Source organism: Callospermophilus lateralis, chromosome X (genome assembly GCF_048772815.1).
Source record: "Callospermophilus lateralis isolate mCalLat2 chromosome X, mCalLat2.hap1, whole genome shotgun sequence".
Taxonomy (NCBI): domain Eukaryota; kingdom Metazoa; phylum Chordata; class Mammalia; order Rodentia; family Sciuridae; genus Callospermophilus; species Callospermophilus lateralis.
Genome location: NC_135325.1, coordinates 105,847,468 through 105,868,983, shown reverse-complemented (window position 1 = coordinate 105,868,983; position 21,516 = coordinate 105,847,468). Strand labels below are relative to the sequence as shown.

The window sequence follows — 21,516 nt, the reverse complement described above, 5'->3', positions numbered from 1 at the left end:
GCTTGGAGCTTGTTTCTATGCTCACAATTCCACCTTTGAATAAACAAAGTCGGCCAGCCCTCCTTTACAGAATGCTGTTGGGCTAATTGACCAATATCCAAAAGTGAGCACCAGAATAGGAGGAAAGGTGCCTAGCATATCTGTTCTAAGTCTGCTGGCTAAAATATATTAAAATCTATGAGCTAGGTGTGCCAAAGTCCTGCTAGTCTGATCCTTGTTCCCATCTGGGTATCAGTTTCCTTCAACAGTGCAGGTCACTGTGCTGGAGGCCAGCAGAAGGAGGAGTCAACTTACTGAAATTTTGCAGGTCTGTTCTGAGTACCACCAAGGTTGGAAAAGTAGACAGAAGTAATTGCATTCAAAGAATAAGCAGGAAATAAAAAGGAAGGATGAAGGCATAAGATGAAACCCTGAAAACCAAAAAATGAAAATGAACCAAAGCTTGAGGTAAAACCAAAGCCTGAGGAAAAGTCAGATTGGGAGGAAAAAGCAGAAGAAACTTTTCGTGAATGATTGATTGAACCTCTCCAGGAATTTAGAGAAGTTATACACAACAGGCACTTAGGCAATGAAGGTATGTTTAGGGAAGTGGATGAAATAGATAAGGAGAATAAGAAACAAACTTATAATGATGCACTGGTGAAGTTAATGAAAACCATCTTTACCCCTATTTAATATAGTTAACCTTGATTTCTATATTACCTGATTGCTGCATAACATTTTTTATTAGCATTTTCCTGATATCTTTGTCCATCTTTCTACTTTTAACCTGTTGCTGTTAGTAGTGGTCTTAGATGTCTCTCCTGTTGTCTATATCTATTGTATTTTGAACCAATCTATAAGTCTCTGCCTTTTAATAGAAGAGTTTTACTCATTTGTTTAAAAAGAAGAGGTTTCTGATAATATATAAAATGAAAAAGGTTATATTTTTGAAGAGTACATTTGTATATTACATATATGAACACAAAAACTGGTGAAGGATGACAGGCAAAAAGTATAATCTCAGTGGTAGGATTATGAATTTTTCCTGTTTATTTGAATTGTCCATATTCCTAAATGAATACACATTATCATTGCCAAAAATGATAAAGGTTTTTATGACTAAAAAAGCATCAAAATGTATGAGCTAGTATCTACAGTCCTTGGAGATGGAACCATTTAAAGAGCTAAAGCCTACACATAACAACACAAACTGGGCCTCACCTGCAATGAAAGCAAATGCAAATTAGAATAACCTGAAGGTATCAAGATAACTTTCAGAGAAGATAAAAAGGAATAAAATGATAAAATTCAAGGTTGTCCAGAATGTAGGGAAAAATTGCATTTGAATTCTATAGTGCTGATAGTTCTACCAATTTAGCATTTCTGAAAAGCAAACTGACAATAAAGCAAGCTATGGTTCTATCTGTACTTTTGGAGCTGGTAACTCCATTTTGGAGAATATGGTCCTGGGAAAATTCTAAAAGGAGGAAAAATTTTAAAAGGACTGCAAAATTTCCAAAGTAGTACTATTATTAAAATGGAAAATTAAAATAATCCAAGTGGGAGATTGGTATGCTGTATTAGTAAGAAATGCTATATAGCCACTGAAAATGATATGGATAGTGACAACACAGAAATGTCCATACAAGTGAAAAAAAAAAGATATGCACTCCAATAACAATCACAAAGTATTGTCATGCATTTGTCATTTAACAATCATGTTGTATACTATTAAAAATTCAAAGACCTCAGGAATTTAAGATGAAAGGGGGCCAATGCATTGAGGGACCAATGCATCTTGGATGACATTCTATGGGTCATACTTAATTTATTAAATGCCAAATTCTTATCACAAATGTAATTGCCGATTATTTTCTACTGAAAAAAATATAAAACCTGCTCTTATCTATTTTATGATGCACTTTCCAGTAACACTTGCAGAAATCAGGAGCCACTTATTTAGTAAAGGAAGAACTCTAGGTTAAATCCTTCATAGTGCAAATAATCACACCCAAAATTACATCTTCAAAGTTTACATTTTCAGATCAAATAAAAGACACCAGGAAACATTTGGTCACAACAGCCCAGTGCAAAACACTTTACACTTCAGTAGAATACGATTTAGATGATGACCATGTCATTCCTTTCAAAGAGCTTCAAAACATGTTTACAGAAGGGATGGCCTGTTCCAGATAAAGATTATTTCCAATTTAAGAGTCAATGAGTCCATCAACTGCCAAGATAGGTACTTACTAGGTGCATGAACTAACAGGAAACAGAACAGAGACAGACAGACTCAGGCATTAATTAGGCCACATCATAAAATAAATATGCCAAGAACTAAAAGCATTTTTGTGAGCATTTCATTTAATGTGGCTGTTAAACATTGAGGTCATTGGAAAACTGTCCACCAATGAACTTCCACTGTCCTCTGTAAAGGGAACCTGTGAAAGGAATGAGAACAATCACTGTTCCCAAAGGTTAACTAAAACAAATGGCTAGTGGGCATGGTGGTTCACGCCTGTAATCCCAGCAGCTTGGGAGGCTGAGGCAGGAGGATCACAAATTCAGGGCCAGCCTCAGATATTTAGCAAGGTTCTAAGCAACTTAGTGAGACCCTGTCTCAAAAGAAAATATAAAAAATGTGGGGATGTGGCTTAGTGGTTGAGCAACCCAGGATTCAACCTCTGGTACCAAAACAATAAATAAATAAAAATAATGGCAAGTGGATTGTTTCAGGCTCAGCCTAGTGAAGGCTAAATCTGTGCCTCTAGAATCTGAATGCTGGGAGCATAACTGACAGCTGGCCACAGTGGCTGAGCTGCAGCTGAAACCCAAATGGCTAAAATCTACCATCAATCACCACATCTTCACCAAGCCTAGACTTCCCATGGGCATGCCCCAGTAGGGCAGAATCACTAAAGCAAACGATTTCTTTAAGACCCTAAGACTGCCCTAACAGAAAACTTTTGAGCCAGAGCCCAACCTCGTACAAGATGGCAAGGAGTAAACCTATCATTTACCTCCCAGAAGCAGAAAGGAGACAATGAGACTTCGTGGTTTAGAACAAGAGTTTATTAAAACACAGTGAACACTATGAACATCCACATAGCTTCTCCAACTCCCCTGCTCCCAAGTACCAGGGCAATGCAATACGCTCAGATGAATGCAACATATGTGGGGGGTTGGATTACAGCTGAGGAATCTGGGGTCAAGGACTTGGGACTTTTTGTGTAATGAGCAAACAAACCAGTATCCCTCCCCTGGAAAGCAAGTTTAAATAGTACTCACACTGTGATCACCTTGTCATACTTAGTTGCCTACATGACTGCAGCAATAGCTCAGTATTAGGAGATGGATAAGTTTGCAGTCTAAGCCAGCCAACAAGAACATGAAGGTGTGCTCAGGGTCTAGGTACACAGCCCCTCCCAACAGACACATTTCTTTGCCTGAAAAGGTCTTAGAACCACACAGTTCAAGGCTCTTTCTATCACCTCTCCTAACTTCAATCTCATCCACAAGGGTTAGACCTGCATCCAGGCTCTTCCCAGCTTCCTCCCCATTTCCTTCGGTTTTCCTTAATCTCTTGTATGTCTAATCCCATCTTCACACCTGCTTCTCAGAGAGGCCAAACTAGCACAACTGGTGCCAGTGAAATAGGAAAACAGGCCATGGTAAGATGGGGTTCTGGACACTGTTGTGAGTGGGATATTGGGCACGAATAACCTATGACATAGGGTGGCAGTCCACTGCTAACAATTTCTATGGAGATGGTCTAGGGGAATGGCCTTTCAGGTGTGCTAGCACCTTGAAATATGGAATGGGAACACTTAACCAGACATCCCTGAGGGTACTGATCCTGCAACCACTATGTTCTTCTCTAGTGCAATATCATTATATAGCACTTCCCCTGCACCAGAAGAGGCTACAAATTAATTCCCAAAGCCTAGAACTAATGTACCCCTCAGAGGAGCTGAATGCAGCCTCTCCTGATTATTAAGTGGATGAGTAGGGTTTAATCCCAACATAGCCTGGCTGCAAAATACTAGGCTTATTAAGGAAGAGAATACATATCAGCGAGCTACTAGAATCAGCTGACACCCACCAACAAGAAAGCACTAGGTTTGGATTTCAAGGATGCTATATCAAGAAGGCCAGAAAAGCAAGATTTCAGACTTGGAAGCACTTTCTCAAGATTCACGATTTAACCCCCTGGCAAAGACCACAGTGGGCAAGCAGCCTCTAGGTGGCTCCTGGAAGGCTGGTAAAAGTAATGGCCAATGCTGAAAAAAACAGAGGCCTTAGCTGCCTTGGAAAACAGCACAGAAAGAAAAAGTCAAAAGAAAAGGGTATACTGGAGTGGAGGGACTATGTGATCAAAAACCCCATCAGATGACAATGCTCCACAGAGGGGTCAGAGAAAACAAGGGCCATCAGGAATGTACTGGTGACAGGGGCACCAGCATACCTAAGGTCAGTGGTAGGCTCTGCTGCAAGTCAAAGAGGACAGAGGGAAACCCTCAGAGGTGGACTCTAACATCCAAGGGAATAAAGGGGCTCCAGAGGAACAGAGAGTAGGTAGATGCACTTAAGCACCAGACTCAGGGAGGCCACAAATACTGTAACTACAAGGTCTGATGGGTAGCCAGGAGGGCTTTATTTTCAGGCAGTCTGGAAATGGCTAAAGGAACATGGTATCCCCAAGAGCAATTCCAACAGCCAAACAAAGGTGTTACTCAGTATCTAGAGGCTGAAAAAGAGTGGAAGAACAGGAGCCTGAGTACTTTTCCTCTAATTAAAATTTATAATTTCTTAATCAACTCCCAGACTTCTTCAGCCCATTTCAGATCTGGAAAGAGGTATCTGGGTTCCTGGGGAGGACGATGGTACGCAATGACTTCCCTAAACTTCCCCAAAGGAACCTATAGCCACTTACTTGAATGTATGTACACTGGGGAAAGAATATTCCAACATTTTGATGAACAGTGCACTGAGAACCTAAGTTGACTGGAAGCATCATCACAGTGCCCGTTAAACTGAGGATTTATTGAGGCCAAGTAACAACTAAGTTCTGAGTGACTCAAATAGGGCTCATAGTGAGCCTACTGATTTACTCAGTGGTCATTTCCTAGTCCCAAGTATATAACTGGAATCATCTTAGTAGTTGGAATAAGCCCCACAAGGGTTCCACTGCCTGTCGAGGAACAGCTGTCCCAATGAGGAAAGCCAAGTAGAAGTGTCTAAAACTGAACACCACGCTTGGACAAGATGGTAAATTGTGATGATTAGTTTGTGTTAATTTGTCTTAGGCTGGCTATAGCTTCCAGTTGTTCAAAACACTAAATCTAGGTGTTGTTGGGAAGATATTTTATAGATGTGGTTAACATCTACCATCAACTGATCTTAAGATTACCCCTGATGAGCTGAGTGGGTCTCATCTAATCAGCTGAAAGCCTTAACAGTAAAAACTGTTCCCTGGTAAAATTCTGCCTAAGGACGACAATGTCAACTCTGACCTTATGAATTTCAGGCTTACCTAATCAAGCCCTCTCAACTGTGTGATTCAATTCTGTCACATGTTTTAAAACAACAATGCAAAATGATTCAGTCAACTGCATAGGTCTTTGTCACTAGCTAACACAGACCAGGCACTATGGGCACATGAACAAAATAGACACAATGGCCGAGACAGAGGCAAATAGCAAGGACTACTATTTATCAGGTCTGATCCTGCAGGACTTTTCTAAAAGGTGACTTTAGCTCAACAACCCACCAATGGTCTTGCTGGAACTTTCTTATACCTGCATTACAAGAATTTTCCTAAACATCCTTCTTCCACTCTCTTCTTCAGACATCACACCTAAAACCATAGTCTGACAGCTTTCCCACACTCCTCCAGCTCCCTCTCTATTCTTCTTTATGGGAATTTCAATCCCACCACAATCTCCTGCACAGATAATCAAGGACCTACCCAAACTAACACACAGGATAATCTAAGTACATATTAAAGCTCTGATCCTCCCTTTTGCAGGGTCAGAAATTCAATTTCAACCACTTGTGTTTCTTCTTCTGTGAAGTGCCTATTCAGTTCTTTGCCCATTTATTAACTGAGTTATTATTTTTTTGGTGTTATGTTGAGTTCTTTGCATACCATGGAGATTAATGCTCCATCTGATGTACAGGTAGCAAAGATTTTTTTCCCATTCTGTAGGCTCTCTCTTCACATTCTTAATTGTTTCCTATGAAAAAATGTTCAACATCTCTAGCAATTACAGAAATGCAAATCAAAACTACAGTGAGATTCCATCTCACCCCAGTCAGAACAGCAATTATGAAGAACACAAGTAACAATTAATGTTGATGAGGATATGGGGGAAAAGGCACACTCGTACATTGCTGATGGGACTGAAAATTGGTTCAACCACTCTGGAAAGCAGTATGGAGATTCCTCAGAAAACTTGGAATGGAACCACCATTGGATCCAGCTATCCCACTCCTCGGTTTATACACAAAGGACTTAGTATCAGTATACTATAGTGACGCAGCCACATGAATGTTTATAGCAGCTCCATTTACAATAGCTAAACTACGTAACCAACCTAGATGCCCCTCAATAGATGAATGGATAAAGAAAATGTGGCATATATACACAATGGAATATTACTCAGCCTTAAAGAAGAATGAAATTATGGCATTTGGCAGTAAATGGATGGAACTGGAGCATATCATGCTAAGTGAAATAAGCCAATCCCAGAAAACCAGAGTCCGAATATTCTCTCTGATATGTAGATATTAACCCACAACAAGGGAGGGTAGGGAGCAGAAGAATAGAAGTTCATTGCATTACATAAAGGGGAATGAAGGAAAGGGAAGGGGTAAGGGAATAGGAAAGATAGAATGAATCAGACATAACTTTCCTTTGCTCATAAATGAATACATGACCACTCTAACTCCACATTATGTACAATCATAAGAATGGGATCCTAATTAGAATGGGTTGTACTCATGTATGTACACTATGTCAAAATACACTCTGCTGTCATGTATATATCTAAAAACAAGAATTTTTTTAAAAAGAAAAGAAGTTGAAAATGAGCTCAGGATTTCAAAAAAGAGAAATTCAATCTTAGCAATGGAGCACAAGCATTAAAGATCCTGTGAACCTGTTCCTCCCAAGGAACTGATAAGGACTGATAAGAAAACTAAGACTAACAATGAGAAGGAACTGCTAAGACCACCAGGACTGACAAGTGTTCCCACTGCAGCAAGAACTGCTACTTGAAAACTGAAGTAGGCCCAGAAGGAAGCCTTATATAACTGGAAAACAAAAAGGGAACTAACTAGCCAAAAGGTACAAACAACTCAAAAATCCATCCATAAACAAAATGTGATATATCTATACAATGGGATATTATGCAGCCATAAAAAGAATAAAGTGTGAGCCAGGCATGGTGGTACACACCTGCAATCCCAGGAACCTGGGAGGCTGAGGTGAGAGAATCACTTAAGCCCATGAATTAAGAGATCAGCCTAGACAACACAGGAAGATCCCATCTCGGAAAAAAAATATACGAAGTACTGACACATGCTATGATATGGCCAAACCTTGAAAACATTATACTAAGTGAAAGAAGCCAGACACAAAACACCACTGCTACATGGTTTCACTTTAAATAGCCAGAAGAGGTAAATTCATAGAAACAGAAAGCAGACTTATGGTTGCCAAGGACTGGGAAAGGGAGGGAATGAAGAGTTATTGCTTAATGGGTAAAAGGTTTCATTTGGGGGTAATAAAAATGTTTTGGAACTAGACAGAGCTGGCAATTGTACAACACTGTGAATGTACCAAATGCCACTGAATTGTTTAAAATAGTTCATTTTTCATGTTATGTGAATTTCATCTTAATACAAATAAATAAATAAATAAATGGTAAGGAAAAAGTTGCAGAGATATATCAACCACAAAAATAAAAATTAAAAAAAGGTATTTAAAAACTGGTTTTCAAGGGAAAGCTGGGGAGGGAACTGGCTAATTTTAGGAATCCTACCAATCCCTATAAAGCCACAACAATAAATGTTGGTGAGGATGTAGGGGAAAAGGCACACTCATACATTGCTGGTAGACCTGCAAATTGGCACAACCACACTGGAAAGCAGTATGGAGATACCTCAGAAAATGTGGAATAGAACCACCATTTGACCCAGCTATCCCACCCCTAGGTTTATACCCACAGGACTTAAAATCAGCATATTAGAGTGACACAGCCACATCAATGTTTATAGCAGTCAATTCACAATAGCTAAATAGTTATATATAGTTTTATATAATTCCATGTGCCACTGAGGTGGTCCTATATTCCTGGGCTCTAAATACCTACCGCGAACAATACATTTATAGAATTATCTGGTATTCTCCCTTTCTGGCAATTTCACCTCAAATTGGGGTCTATAGGTTAATATTTATGAACTAAAATTCAGGGCACATACTCTGATGAAGTACCAAGTATATTCCCAGGGACAATGGAGAGTACCAAAAAATTGGGGATAACTGGCTGTTGAAATTACAACTTTCTTAACAAATCTACTATGAAGGGATTAAAAGAAATCAGTCACAGAGATTTTATATATGGAAATATTAACAGCAGAACTGAATCTGATTACGTTTTTTAAAAACAATTCATTTTTCAATTAACCGGGCAATTGGAACAGGCTTCAGTATCGCCTATGCTCACTGGGATTGGAAGTCTCCCGCTCCCGGGAGTGCTGGGTCTTTTTATGTCTACGGGATTTATCTTGACTACTACTTCTACTTCTGTGACTCCGCCTTCCAGAATGCCCATGGCTCCTACTTCTACTCTTTTGACTCCGCCTTCCAGAATGCCCATGGCTCCTACTTCTACTCCTGTGACTCCACCTTTCAGGATACACTCGGCTCCTACTTCTACTCCTGTGACTCCACCTTTCAGGATACACATGGCTCCTACTTCTACTCCTGTGACTCCACCTTTCAGAACGCCCATGGCTCCTACTTCTACTCCTGTGATGCCACCTTTCAGAATCTCCATGGCTCCTACTTCTACTTCTGTGATGCCACCTTTCAGAACGCCCATGGCTCCTACTTCTACTTCTGTGACTCCACCCTTCAGAATGCCCACTGTGACGGCTAGAATGTGTGTCTGAGCTTCGCCCTCTATCCCTATTCCTATTCTTGTCTTCTCTTGCCTCCTTCTTGCTTGAGGGCTTGTGCTCATACTTGGGATTCTCCTTCTTAAACTCCCTCTCTGGGCCCTCTGCTCTAACATGGCAGGAAGTCTTGACATCAGGGGAGCGTGGGTAGTGCTTCTGTCCCTCTCTGGATTCAGACTTCTGAACCTTCTCTGAGTTCTTACTGCTGTGTTTCTTAGGGGCAGGGTTATCCTTTTCTTTTATTGTCTTGCTTCCAAGAGATGAAGAAGATGGCTGCTCTGCTTTTACCTCCCTGTCAGTCTTCTCTTTGTCTTTCTTTCTTTTCTTTTTTTCCTTTTTCTCTGGAGGAAAAAGGAAGACAATCAGTAAGAAAAGAGAAAAACATAAACTCCCCTAAAAAAGTGCATTTGTTCTGAGTACAACACATCAAACCAAGTTGTTATAGTTAAAATCTTCACATACTAACAGATAGAAAATATGCATCAGGAAAACATTCATGATAGCAGGATGAAGCAGTCACAGGCTATGCTTTTAGTGCCCCTAAGAAGTAATTTTGGACATATGTGGCCACTGACAGGTCAACTTCCTATACAAGGCAATCCTCACTCTGAATTCTCTTTCAAGACCATGTCTCCAAATACAGTCACATTTTGAGGTACTGGTGGTTAAGAACTCAACATATCAATTTGTGGGGGGACACAATTCTTTCCATACCACTATTCTACTAATACCTCCCCTTTCCCAGTAAAAATAAGAAACCCCACATCTTCCTCTTCACACTTAAGAGTTGATTATTGACTATCCATGAATGCTAGGGAGACCAGACACTAAGACTATCTAGAATCTTCTTTTGGGTCTCAATGCTTCACCTTTTTTGTGCTTTTTTGTGGGTTTGTCATCTTCTAAACTCTCAGATGAACTCGATGAGGGGGTGTTAGCCCCACAGCCCTTCTCCTGGAGTTCTTTGGTCACATCATCTGCTTCTTCTGAGTCCTTAGGAGCCCGATAGTTAGACACATGATCCACACGAATAGTTCTTCCTTTTATCTAAGCAAGAAAGGCAATGCTTCAGCAAAGACAGCCCTCATATCGAACAATCTATTTGAGCCCAAGCCATGAAGAACAATGGTTTGAATTATATCATTACCTTTTTGCTACTTTTGTTTCTGGGGAAATCACTAAAGCAGAACTGTTCAACTGGTATGTCACGGCACATGTATTAGATATTAATACACTCAATGATCTCAGAAGCTAGGTAGGGTGTGTTGCAGCAGGGGCGGGGGCAGTTGCACCAGCAGCCTCAATGGCTTACCACAGGGTGCCATACAAATATCTTCATGCAAACAATACATTTATAGAATTATAATGTATAATTATAATTATGTGTACCGTGAAGTGAAAAAAACCTGGGAAGTACTGCCCCAAAGCACAAGTGTTGGGGAAGACTATGAGAATTTAAAAACACAATGAATTACCCCCAACTTTTAACAGTCTATAGTGAAACATAAACTAGACAAGCATTGCAGCTAGATGGAATTCCTGAAATCTAGCTTAATGCTATAGCTGCTTTCTTAACACAGTAGGTAGAAGGCAAAGTGAGATCAACTGTTGGGGGTGGGGGCAGGAAATTGACCAAAAAAAGATTACTTTCTTTTTTCTTAAGCCCTCACACCTTGTTCTACCCATACCATACTGGAACACAGCTCACAATTGGGCCAAGAACCACGACTCCAGGCAAAGAATGACAAAATTAATCCTTCATGTAAAATCCTATTTTCAAGCAGATACATACTTTTTCCACAGGCAAAGACAACTGAAATTTGAAGTTTGGCTCTTACTGTTCCAACACAAGAGAGATTTTCATATATTTTAAGCCTGAGAAGCTTCTATTATCTATCAGATTCCCATTTTGAAACATTTTTGAAAACTTTCCTGACACAGTGACTCCCTATGATTCCTGGCTCTCTTAAAATTTCATATTGACTGACTTTTGTACAATTTGTTATGAGATTAAAAGGAGATTTTTTCCCCCCCAGGGCCCAATATGCTAGGTCAGTAGTGTCACATGACAGACATGCACACCTATATCCTAGGCCATGAAGCCCTGATAGAGCTCCAAGTCCCTCAGCACAAGACAATATGGAAGAGCAGCATTACCTTGTCTCTTCATTCTCTAGTACACTAGAGATGAAGGTGGAGGACAAGAAGGGAAAGGTGAAAAATAGAAGCCTGAGTGTGGGGGTGTGTAACACCATGGTTTGGCTTATTAATGGAAAAAAAGAACAAGTCCTGGCAGAACCATGAGCCAACAGAATATTTCCTAGAATCACTTCCTAGCTGGTAGCTCTACAGCCCTCCTAACACACCCAACCAATCAGTACATCCCTGAACCTGTGGGGATCAGATGGAGAATGAAATCCAACCCCTACACCCAGAAAAAGTTCAGCCAAATCTTGCTTAATAAGCACACTTAGGGGCTGGGGTTGTGGCTAAGCAATAGAGAATTTGCCTAATACATGCAAGGCACTAGGCTCAATCCTCAGCACACATAAAAATAAATAAATAAATGAAGGTACTGTCCAACTACAACTAAAAAACAATAAATAAATAAATAAAATGCTTACCTTGATCCCATTAAAATTGTCAACAGCCAGAACTGTGCTCCTTTGGTCTTCATAGCAGAGGAAACAAAACCCTTTGGATTTCCCAGTCTTCTTGTCTCGCACAAGATTAATGTTAACAATCTCCCCATATCTGTTTATTTTACAAAAGAATAAGACACTATTGATTTAAAATGCAAAACTTTGATTGAATCACAAAACAATAGTCAAATAATAAGGACAGTATAGGAGATGTATTTAGAAAAAGATGACTTAAAAAGGTTGAAAATAAAATGTTAAACAAGGATACAGAAGGATTATCCAATTGAAAACATGGGTGGAAATATTAAGAGTAAAGACATGGAGTTGTGGCTCAGCAGTACAGCACTCGCTAGCACGTGCGAGGCCCTGAGTTCGATCCTCAGCACTACATAAAAATAAATAAATAAATAAAGGTATTGTGTTCAACTATAACTAAAAAATAAATATTAAAAAAAAGAGTGAAGACATGAAATTCAAGGCCAAAATTAAGCGTAACTTAAGAGGGTTATTTTATATTTTAAAAGGTCCTAATATATAGGTATAGCTAATGAAATTATGCCACAATTAAGAAATTAAAATTTTAATTAAAAATGGTTAGAGCCTCAAATGCACAGAGCCTTGGGTTCAATCCCCAGGATCAAAAAAACAAAAAAAAAAAAGTTAGAAATTCAAAGAAAGTTAGGGGAGATTTAAAAACTTTTTTCAAGTTTATAACAAGTGACAGAAATAAATAAGACCAAAGAAATTAACATGAATTTATATGATACAAATGCAAATAAAACATGTCAATAAATCTAACAAATACTTCCAGAGTAGTAGACACAGATATATTTGAATCCTATAAAGAGATTACAATTTCTTTTATAGCATTCATGAAATATATAATAAAACTAGCTGTAGATCAGGTCCCAAAGTAAATCTCAATGAACTCCAAAAACCAGAATAGACTATATTCTCCAAAGATAATGTTATAAAGCTGGAAATAATATTTTTTTTTAAAAAAGTCTAGTAACTAGAACTTGAAACATACTCTCCCAGCTAACAACTGGATAAAACAAAGATAAAATAAAGAAAAGTGATCAGTGATAGACTATTTAGAAAAGAACAAAAATAGAAAAATATGTACTAAAATTTATGGGATGTGACTAAGGCCATACTTGGGAAAATTTGTAACCTTAAAATTCCAGATAAGTTAAACTTTTATAAATTAAAAATAAAATCACAGAAATAGCTGAGGGAATAGATATGTGCTTGTGTGTATGTATGTGTGTGTGTGGGTGTGTGTGTATGTTTGTGTGTGTGTGTATATATGTGTATTATATACATATATATACACATACACACATACACACACATCAAATTGCATGCTTGAAATTTGGGCATTCTGCTGTGTATAAATTTTTCTTTACTGGAAATGAAATAATAATGTGTTCAGGAAAAAAATTAAAAGTAAAATCATAAAAATATAATAGGAATTGATGGAAGCATTACATGAACACATCTATACATCTCAGTCCAAAGTCTAGTACCTTTTTTAAGGAAAACACCAGAGGTGATTCAGTTAAAGCTGAGAGCTATCTAGCAGTAAATATATAGCAGTACAGGTCAATGCAAATAGATAAAACCAATACAAGAACTGGAAAAACAAAACTATCTCTGTTTGCAGATTACATATGATAGTATATATAGGAAATCAAACAATCAATAATGAACGACGAGGGGCTAAGGTTGTGACTCAGCGGTAGAGTGCTCACCTAGCACATGCGAGGGGCTGGGTTCAATCCTCAACACCACATAAAAATAAATAAATAAATAAATAAATAATAAAGGTAATGTGTTCAACTACAACTAAAAAAAATTCAAAAAATAAACAATGAGAAGAACAGTATAACAATTCAGTAAAGTAAGAGGATACAGCTGAAAGTCAATCATTCTCTTACATAAAACAATAATCAGAAGATAAAATGGCAGGGAAATACCATTTATAACAGCAACAAAAAAATACTTAGAAATACACTTAACAACAATCAACGTACAAAACATATATAAAAAAGTTTTAAAAACTCCCGAAAAACACAAACATATTTTGAACAAATAAAAGGACATCCCTTGTTCTTGGACAGGATGAGTTGATAATCAAAATCTTCCCCCAACTTAATATAAAAATTAAGTGTAACAACATAAAAACAAAAGTTTGCCACCCTGGTGGGGGGTCTGGATAAGTCTATTCTAAAGATCTTCTGGGAAAAAAATGAACATGTAAGAATGGCTAGGAAAACCTTAAAAAAAAAAAAGAATGTGTCATGAGCATGAGTAACTCTACAAAGCATACTGAAAAACTTGTGAATAACTAGTGTGGCTCTGACCAATGGAAAGGCAGACGAACCAACAGAAGAGAATGTAGAGCCACACCAAGTGTATATGAAAAAAATTGTCTATAATAGTGGCATCCGATTTTCTGGGGAAAACATGGATATTATTAGTAATGAGGTAAGTACAACTGGATATCCATTTGAAAAAGTATAAAACTAGATCCAGATCTAGACTCAGCTCAGTAATAGAGTGCTTGCCTAGAATGCATGAGGTTCTGGTTCTATCCCCAGAGACACATGCACACACACACACCACACACACACACATACACAAATCCACTGGATCCAAACTTCACATTGTACAACAAAATAAACTCTAAGTGGATTAGAGATATAAATGTAAAAAACTGAAACCATAAAATAACAAGACAGTAATAACACAGATGGGTGAGTGGAGAGAAATACTTTCTAATTATGACTCAAAATCCAGAAGCAATAAAAAACAGACTGATGAATTTGACCACAGAAAAATAAAATACTAACAGGTAAGCACAATGGAGTTTTGGGAATGATGAAACTGTTCTAATTATGGGGATGATTATACAAATCTACACATGTATTAAAACTCATACAGCTACATATTTCTCAAAAATCAATTTTACCATATGCTAATTTAAACATATTAATGAATGAATGTATAAAATAACTTTGCCCTTATATTAGTACTGATTTCCTGAATTTCATGACTATACTAAGTTTACACAAAAGAATGTCCTTTTTTAGGGGAAGGACATTGAGGAATTTAGGGACAGATGCATCGTATCTGCAACTGACTTAAATGCTTCAGAAAAAAAATTATAATATCTACACATGAGAAAAAATAATGATAAAGCTAATGTGGAAAAAGTGCTAAGATCTTGGGAATCTGGGTGAAGGAAATATAAGTATTCTGTACTCTATTTTATAATTTTTTATTTTAAGCCTAAAATTATTTCAAAATTAAAAAAGAAAGATAAGAGCTGGCTTGAAAAGAATCCTACTGACTCAAATTGGGACAATTTGTGCATTAGGAAAGAATAATGATAATAACACAACATCAGATATTTTTAAAATTAAATCCACAGTGATCCATGACAAGTATTATAACAAAAGGTTAATATCCTTAATGCATAAAGACTCTCATAAAATCAACAAGAGAAGGAGAAACACAAGAAAAAAGCCCCAATAAATGATATGAGTAAACAATTTACAAATAAATAATAATGGGCTGCCGGGCAAGGTGGTACAACCTGTAATCCCAGCAGCTCAGGAGGCTGAAGCAGGAGGATCACAAGTTCAAAGCCAGCCTCAGCAACTTAGCAAGGCCCTATCTGCAAACTTTTAAAAAAGGACTGGGGATGTGGCTCAGTGGTTAAACACCCCTGCATTCAATTACTTTTACCAAAAAATAAAAATAAAAGAAAGAAAAAAATAATAATGGGCTGAAAATATGTTTAACCTCATTGATGATGAAATAAAGGCAAAGTAAAATGATAATAAGAAACCATTTGGCAATTTTTTTTTGCATAACCGTCATTGCTTAGGATTCAGAAAAATGGGCTGTCTGGTGAAAATTGGTATCAGAGTGGAAATTGGTACAACCTTTTAAGAACAATTTGGCAATGTTTATAAAGCATCTTAAAAATACTAGCATATTGATTCACACCCCTCCTTCACTAAGGAAACCATCAGGGATGCATACAAAGATTTATATACTACATTGTATATTGCAATATAAATTTATAATAGCAAACAATTGGAAATAATGTCCAACATTAATTAAAACAAGATGATAAAGAAACAGTCCAAATTTTAAGTTTTTCCTTTTAAAGTGCATTCTGTTGAAATAAGCCAGTCTCCAAAAAACCAAAGATTGAATGTTCTCTCTGATATGTGGATGCTAACCCATAACAAGGGATGGTGGGAAGGGGAAGAATAGAAGTCCACTGGATTAGACAAAGGGGAATGAAAGGAAGAGAGGGGAGAGGAATTATTCAGACATAATTTTCCTATCCTTGTATATGAATACACAACCAGGGTAATTCCACATCATGTGCAACCACAAGAATAGGATCCTAATTGGAATAAGCTATACTCCATGCATGTATAATATGCCAAAATACACCTTACTGTTATGTGTATCTAAAAAGAATAAAAAAAAAGTGCATTGTACATTCTTCTTTATACTTTTTTCCCCATAATGCTCTTTTTTGTTTTGATTTATTTGTGGTGCTGGGAGTGAAACCTGGAGCCTTTCACTTGCAAGTCCTTGTTACCAGTGGCAAAGGCAATCTTCATTTTGTGTGGCCAGAATACAGAATTATAATACACTACACACGCGTGTGCACGTGCACACACACATGCACATACACACACACAATAGCTCATCACTACTCAATGCAAGCAACACTGAACCAGCTCCAAGATGGGAGGCTGGATCCAGTAGAGTACCACAAAAGTGTGGAAATTAAAGGCTACACCTGCTGTGAACTTTCCAGCACTCAGAAGTTGAATGAAATAGCCTGGGTGTACCACCCAGACTCTCTACCATGGCTGCCTTCTCATTTGTATTGCCCAATTCCTTTTCCCTGGCCTGTTTCCCCATAAACTGCCCAACCACTCAACCAAGGCCCTACAGATAATCCAACTATCCTGCTATGGCAAGCCTTCTGCCAAGACATGCTGCCTGTGTTTGCTTGCCCCATCCTTTCTACCTTTACTAGATATCCAACTTCTCTGAAAACAGTTCTCTGCCTCTAAAAGCTACAAAACCCAAAGGCATGTATCAACTATTGCACTATACTCCACAAATATGTACAATTACTGGATGCTAATTAAAAAATAAATGCTGGTTTAAAAATCTTTTTTAAAAAGGCAGTGACCCTCTGCTCTTAAGAGTTGCAAAGGCCCTCTAACCCTGTGGACTGCCCAGCCTCTGTTTAACTCTCGGTTGTGTGTCAATTGCCCAGCCTCTCTACCAGGTGGCACTATCATTATGAGTTGCCAACATCCTCTCCTACCAAGAACAGATCTCTTAGTTTGTTCCACATCAGCCTGTGACTTTCAGCCCCTGGGTAAAAAAAGAATGGCTCTGTTCACTAATTTCACATTCATCTAGAAATGAAGAAAGCAAACTACCACATAAACTTTCTGGGTTCTGTCCCCCATTTCCTCTATGCTTTACCCTAATCCTTCAATACCACACAGGTAAGGGCCCAGAGGGCCCTGTGATCATGGGATACTAATTTTCAGAATCCAAAGGAGGTAGCCAACCCAGTATCTTCCCAGGAGTTCCACACTATATTTGGGTAAAACCTGGCTGACAAGGGTCAGTGAAAAAGTAACAGAAACAGACCAGAATCCCTAAGACAGTCTCCCAAATTATCCAACTTGTGAGATCTTCCACATGAGAATATACTTAAAACCGTACCCTGGGACAGATCAAGAGTAGAGCAGAAGCTGCAGTCTTCCCCATGCAGGGATGTCATTGAGCCTAGAAATAAAATGTGGCTTTCTAATGCCACGAATTGCACTGCAGAATCAAACTATTGTCAAAACACAGGAGGCAGGAAATGAAAGAGGACTTACTGTGAGAACACACAGATGACGTCTCCTTCAGTCAGTTCATAAGGAAGCCCTCCTAGAAAAGAAAAACACATTACAGTTCAACAAACACTACCAAGTATTTACTGTGTATTATGCACTAGGCCAGGCAAAAACATAAGCTATACACCTTCCCCTCACAGCAAAACAGTCTGATGGAATGACACAAATATATACAAGGTGCCAAATGTACAGAAAAAAAAAGTGATTTGAGTGGAAAGGCTCAGGTCACTGCAGACCAAACTAATCTGATCATTCTTTCCTCCTCACATCCAAAGTCCTACAAAGCTGATATCTCCATCACAAAACTCTGCTTCCACAAATATCAGCTTAAATGTGTCATTACCAACCCACTATACATATAATAAGGATCACAACTGTTAAGCATTTCATAGGAAGTCATTTCCCCTCCAAATGTTTTACTCATCTGTAAAATGAGTATACTTGCCTCATGAGTTCACTATTACAAGAATTAAACAAAACAATACATATAAAGTGCTTAGCACAATGTCTGGTGCAATAACCTCTCAGAAGACTAAAACTGCAGAATTACTGATTAAAGGCTACACCTTTAATCAGTACTCAGAAGTTGAACATAATAGCCTGGGTGTACCACCCAGACTCTCTACCATGGCTGCCTTCTCATTTGTATTGCCCAATTCCTTTCCCATTAACTTTTCTGTACCTCAGTTTCCTCAGCTGTCTAGTGGGTGGGTGTGAGGAACATAACTGTTTCTGAGAAACCAAGTGGCAGGACTTAGCACTGTGAAGGGCAAGTGGTAACTCACAGGAACACTGACTGGCAGGGAAAGCACACTAAAATGCGCGAGAAAAGATGGAAAACGGATTCACAGACAGGCAGAACATAAGAGTGGGTGATGAGGGGCTGGGGCTCAGTGGTAAAGTGCTCGCCTAGCACATGCGAGGCCCTGGGTTCCATCCTCAGCAGCACATAATAATAAATAAATAAAATAAAGGTATTGTGTTCAACTACAACTAAAAAATAAATATAAAAAATAAAGGTATTGTGTCCAACTACAACTAAAAAATAAATATTTCGTTTAAAAAAGAGTGGGTGATGAGTGTGAGGAGAAACATTGGGCGGGACTGCTGAAAAGATCAGAAGCCGGCCAGGAGAGACTCCCAGAAAAATGTGAAGCTCACCCAGAAAGATCCAGGCGCTGTCTTTGTACTCGGAGTGCCAAGACACCTTATCCGCCACCCCAAGCTGGACCTCTCGCTCGTTCAGCTCGTTGATCAGCTTCACTTTAGTTAAAGGACTACACGGAGGGCGGAAAAGGAAAGTAAGTTTGGTCCGGCCCGAATTCACAGAGAGCAAAACTAGGCGACTAGAAGCTCTAGTCTCCTCTGAAACTCTCCTGCCCCTCGGCCCTGTAGCCACTCACTCTACCGTCCCAGCCCCGGTGGGCCACCCCCGGCAACCCACTCCCTCTTTCTGAGAGGAAAGCTGAAACCTTACTTCATCTTCACAAATTCGCGCTCGACACCCGCGGATTAACTTCCGGGCAAAGCTATACTCTGTAGCGCATGCGCATCTCTAGCGCATGCGCCTATCTAGGACTTGGCGCCTGCGCCGCTCTAGAGCAAGCACAGCGCCCCTCACCCCCCCGCGCGACGCGTTCGAGTCTGCGGAACTGGCGCCGGAAGAGTTCAGCAGATGCAGCCGAAAACCGTGGCGCCTGAGCAGTAACACGAAAGCGGATCTCCACGCTTGGTGGCGTTCATTCCTCTCGAGAGATTTTCCCTAGTTCATCGCAACTTCCCTCTTTGATGCGAAGCTAGGGTTTACAAGCTTGGTCCGTTACAGGACCCTCCAGCTCTTACATAATTCTAGGCACTGATTGATTTAGTACTAAATTTTTGCTGAATGAAGGTTGAACAAGGTACTTGATGCGGCTTTATTCCTGGTCTAAAGCTCCACTCGGGGGGTCTTCAATCCCAGTCAGTTGCTCAAATACAGTTCCATCAAAGCATTCATTTTACGGAGTTAGGGCAAAAAAGTGAAAAAGATAGGTGGGAGAATCAAGTTTTTGTTATCCCTTAAATCCCAATATATAGGTAACCTACAGTGTGTCTCCATAGTCTGAATTCAACACCCGCAGGTTGTTGTCAGAGCTCCAACCCTTACATTTTACCATAGTCTTTCTCTTAGTGGAACAGGAGGTACAAATTAATATTGTTAATAGCTCCCAATTGGGCAGACAACCAGCTAAAAGATACTAGATGAGCTAAGCAATTTACATATAGTTTCTCCAACCTTACAACCCCATGAAGTAGATGCAATCACTATCCCCATTTTATAGAGAAAGAAATTAAGGTTCAAATGACTAGCTTGAAAGGTACTTTGTACCCATGAAGCCAGATTTAAAGATAGGTAGTTAGTATAGTTAGGTAAATCGGGTCTAATATAAAGTATGTTAAAAAAAAAATGGAGACCATAATCGAGAATAGAGTCCAGGAAAGCTGAGCAGCACTTGGGGAAATTGAAATGTTACTGTCCCCAAGGCCCGGAGCCCATCCTAAGAAACTGTTAATGAATGAGCTTCCAGCAAACAGGGAAGTGTTAATCAAACTACCCCAGGCCCTTTCTGCCCATGAAATAGTCCACCTATCTCCCACCTTTTGGGCTTCCCACCTGCATTCTATCATTGCAGGATAAAGGGAAACAAAAGACAGGAGTGTGGGAAAGCTGAAAGAAGACATTAGCTATAAAAACGGGAAGACTTCCCCCTTCCATGGATTCTGTCTTTCTGGTCCGGGGAGAAGTCTTTTCTGCTGTCCTTTAATAAAGCCTTCCACTTTCCTCTCTACACTTGCCTCAGCTTGCTTCTCTGGTGTTATACTTCAGCATTAGGAGAAGCAAGGACTCGTCACCGGTATACAGTGGTAACACCCATCAGACCACATCCATTTGATCAGTCCTTACTGAGTATCTATACATATCTTCTTCACTTTTTTGCCCTAACTCTGTCCTCTTCAGCTAAGTTCTGTAGAAAGAACTGTAAGAGTGGGTACTCTGCATTCAAAGAGCTAATGATATGAGGGGTAAATATATATTTCTGCTTTATGTATTTCACCCCAGAAATATCCAGGAATCAGTAAAAGAAATGGTGACATATAATGTGTGATTTAAACCATATTGAAGATTTGAGTCCATCTTTCATGTGTGCACAGCATTATGTGTTCTTGGACCACAGTGTTTTCAAAATGAAGGTTCAGAACTCTAGTTATCTGTATGGGCCTAGCTCAGAGCACCAGATAGTAAGCCCTTCATAAAAGCATTTTGATTGATTACAATCTGTAACCAATATCCTGCCAAGAACCAGAACAGGGACTGTCCTTCTCCTTCCCCCACTCCCACCCAGCTATTCATTAACTTTGAAGAATTATCTTGGCAATGAAAATTAAACAGTGACAGATTGCATTTGAGTTTTATCTGCTCCTAGGAATCTCAGTTTGCTTAGTTGGTAGGGTTGAAGTGGCCATTGCAATGTAGTAAGCTACCACATAGCATTATCTTTCTGGTTTCTTCAGTTGACTGTGAAATAAGAGGGCTATATGCCAGGGCTCAATCATCAACATCTGGAAAGAAGATGGAGCAAATAAAGAAAACACCAACCAAAGGGAAGGACAGTTTAGACTGATAATATGAGAAGTCTACTACTATCCTACCAGCAGATTCAGCTGAAGTATTCTGAATCTGGGAGTACTGAAAACTATCTCAGTTTGCC

General features: G+C 39.1%; 1 protein-coding gene across 1 annotated transcript; it reads right to left on the bottom strand.

The window, feature by feature from the left end:
- Positions 1-3,039: 3,039 nt before the first annotated feature.
- On the bottom strand, positions 3,040-19,313 carry Rbmx2 (RNA binding motif protein X-linked 2). Its single transcript, XM_077107084.1, has 6 exons — positions 19,245-19,313; positions 18,929-19,044; positions 17,750-17,801; positions 11,793-11,922; positions 10,038-10,215; positions 3,040-9,509 (listed from the first exon to the last, which is right to left on the bottom strand). Exons 1-6 carry the CDS (start codon positions 19,247-19,249, stop codon positions 8,695-8,697), a joined length of 1,296 nt encoding a protein of 431 aa, XP_076963199.1. The 5' UTR covers positions 19,250-19,313; the 3' UTR covers positions 3,040-8,694.
- Between the last annotated feature and the right edge of the window lie 2,203 nt (positions 19,314-21,516).

Excerpts from the sequence above, each read along its gene's own strand:
- Rbmx2 (XM_077107084.1), bottom strand. Across the intron at positions 10,216-11,792 it reads ACAATTTTAATGGGATCAAG|ATAAAAGGAAGAACTATTCG; the intron begins GTAAGCATTTTA and ends TTTCTTGCTTAG. Across the intron at positions 9,510-10,037 it reads CACAAAAAAGCACAAAAAAG|AGAAAAAGGAAAAAAAGAAA; the intron begins GTGAAGCATTGA and ends TTTTTCCTCCAG.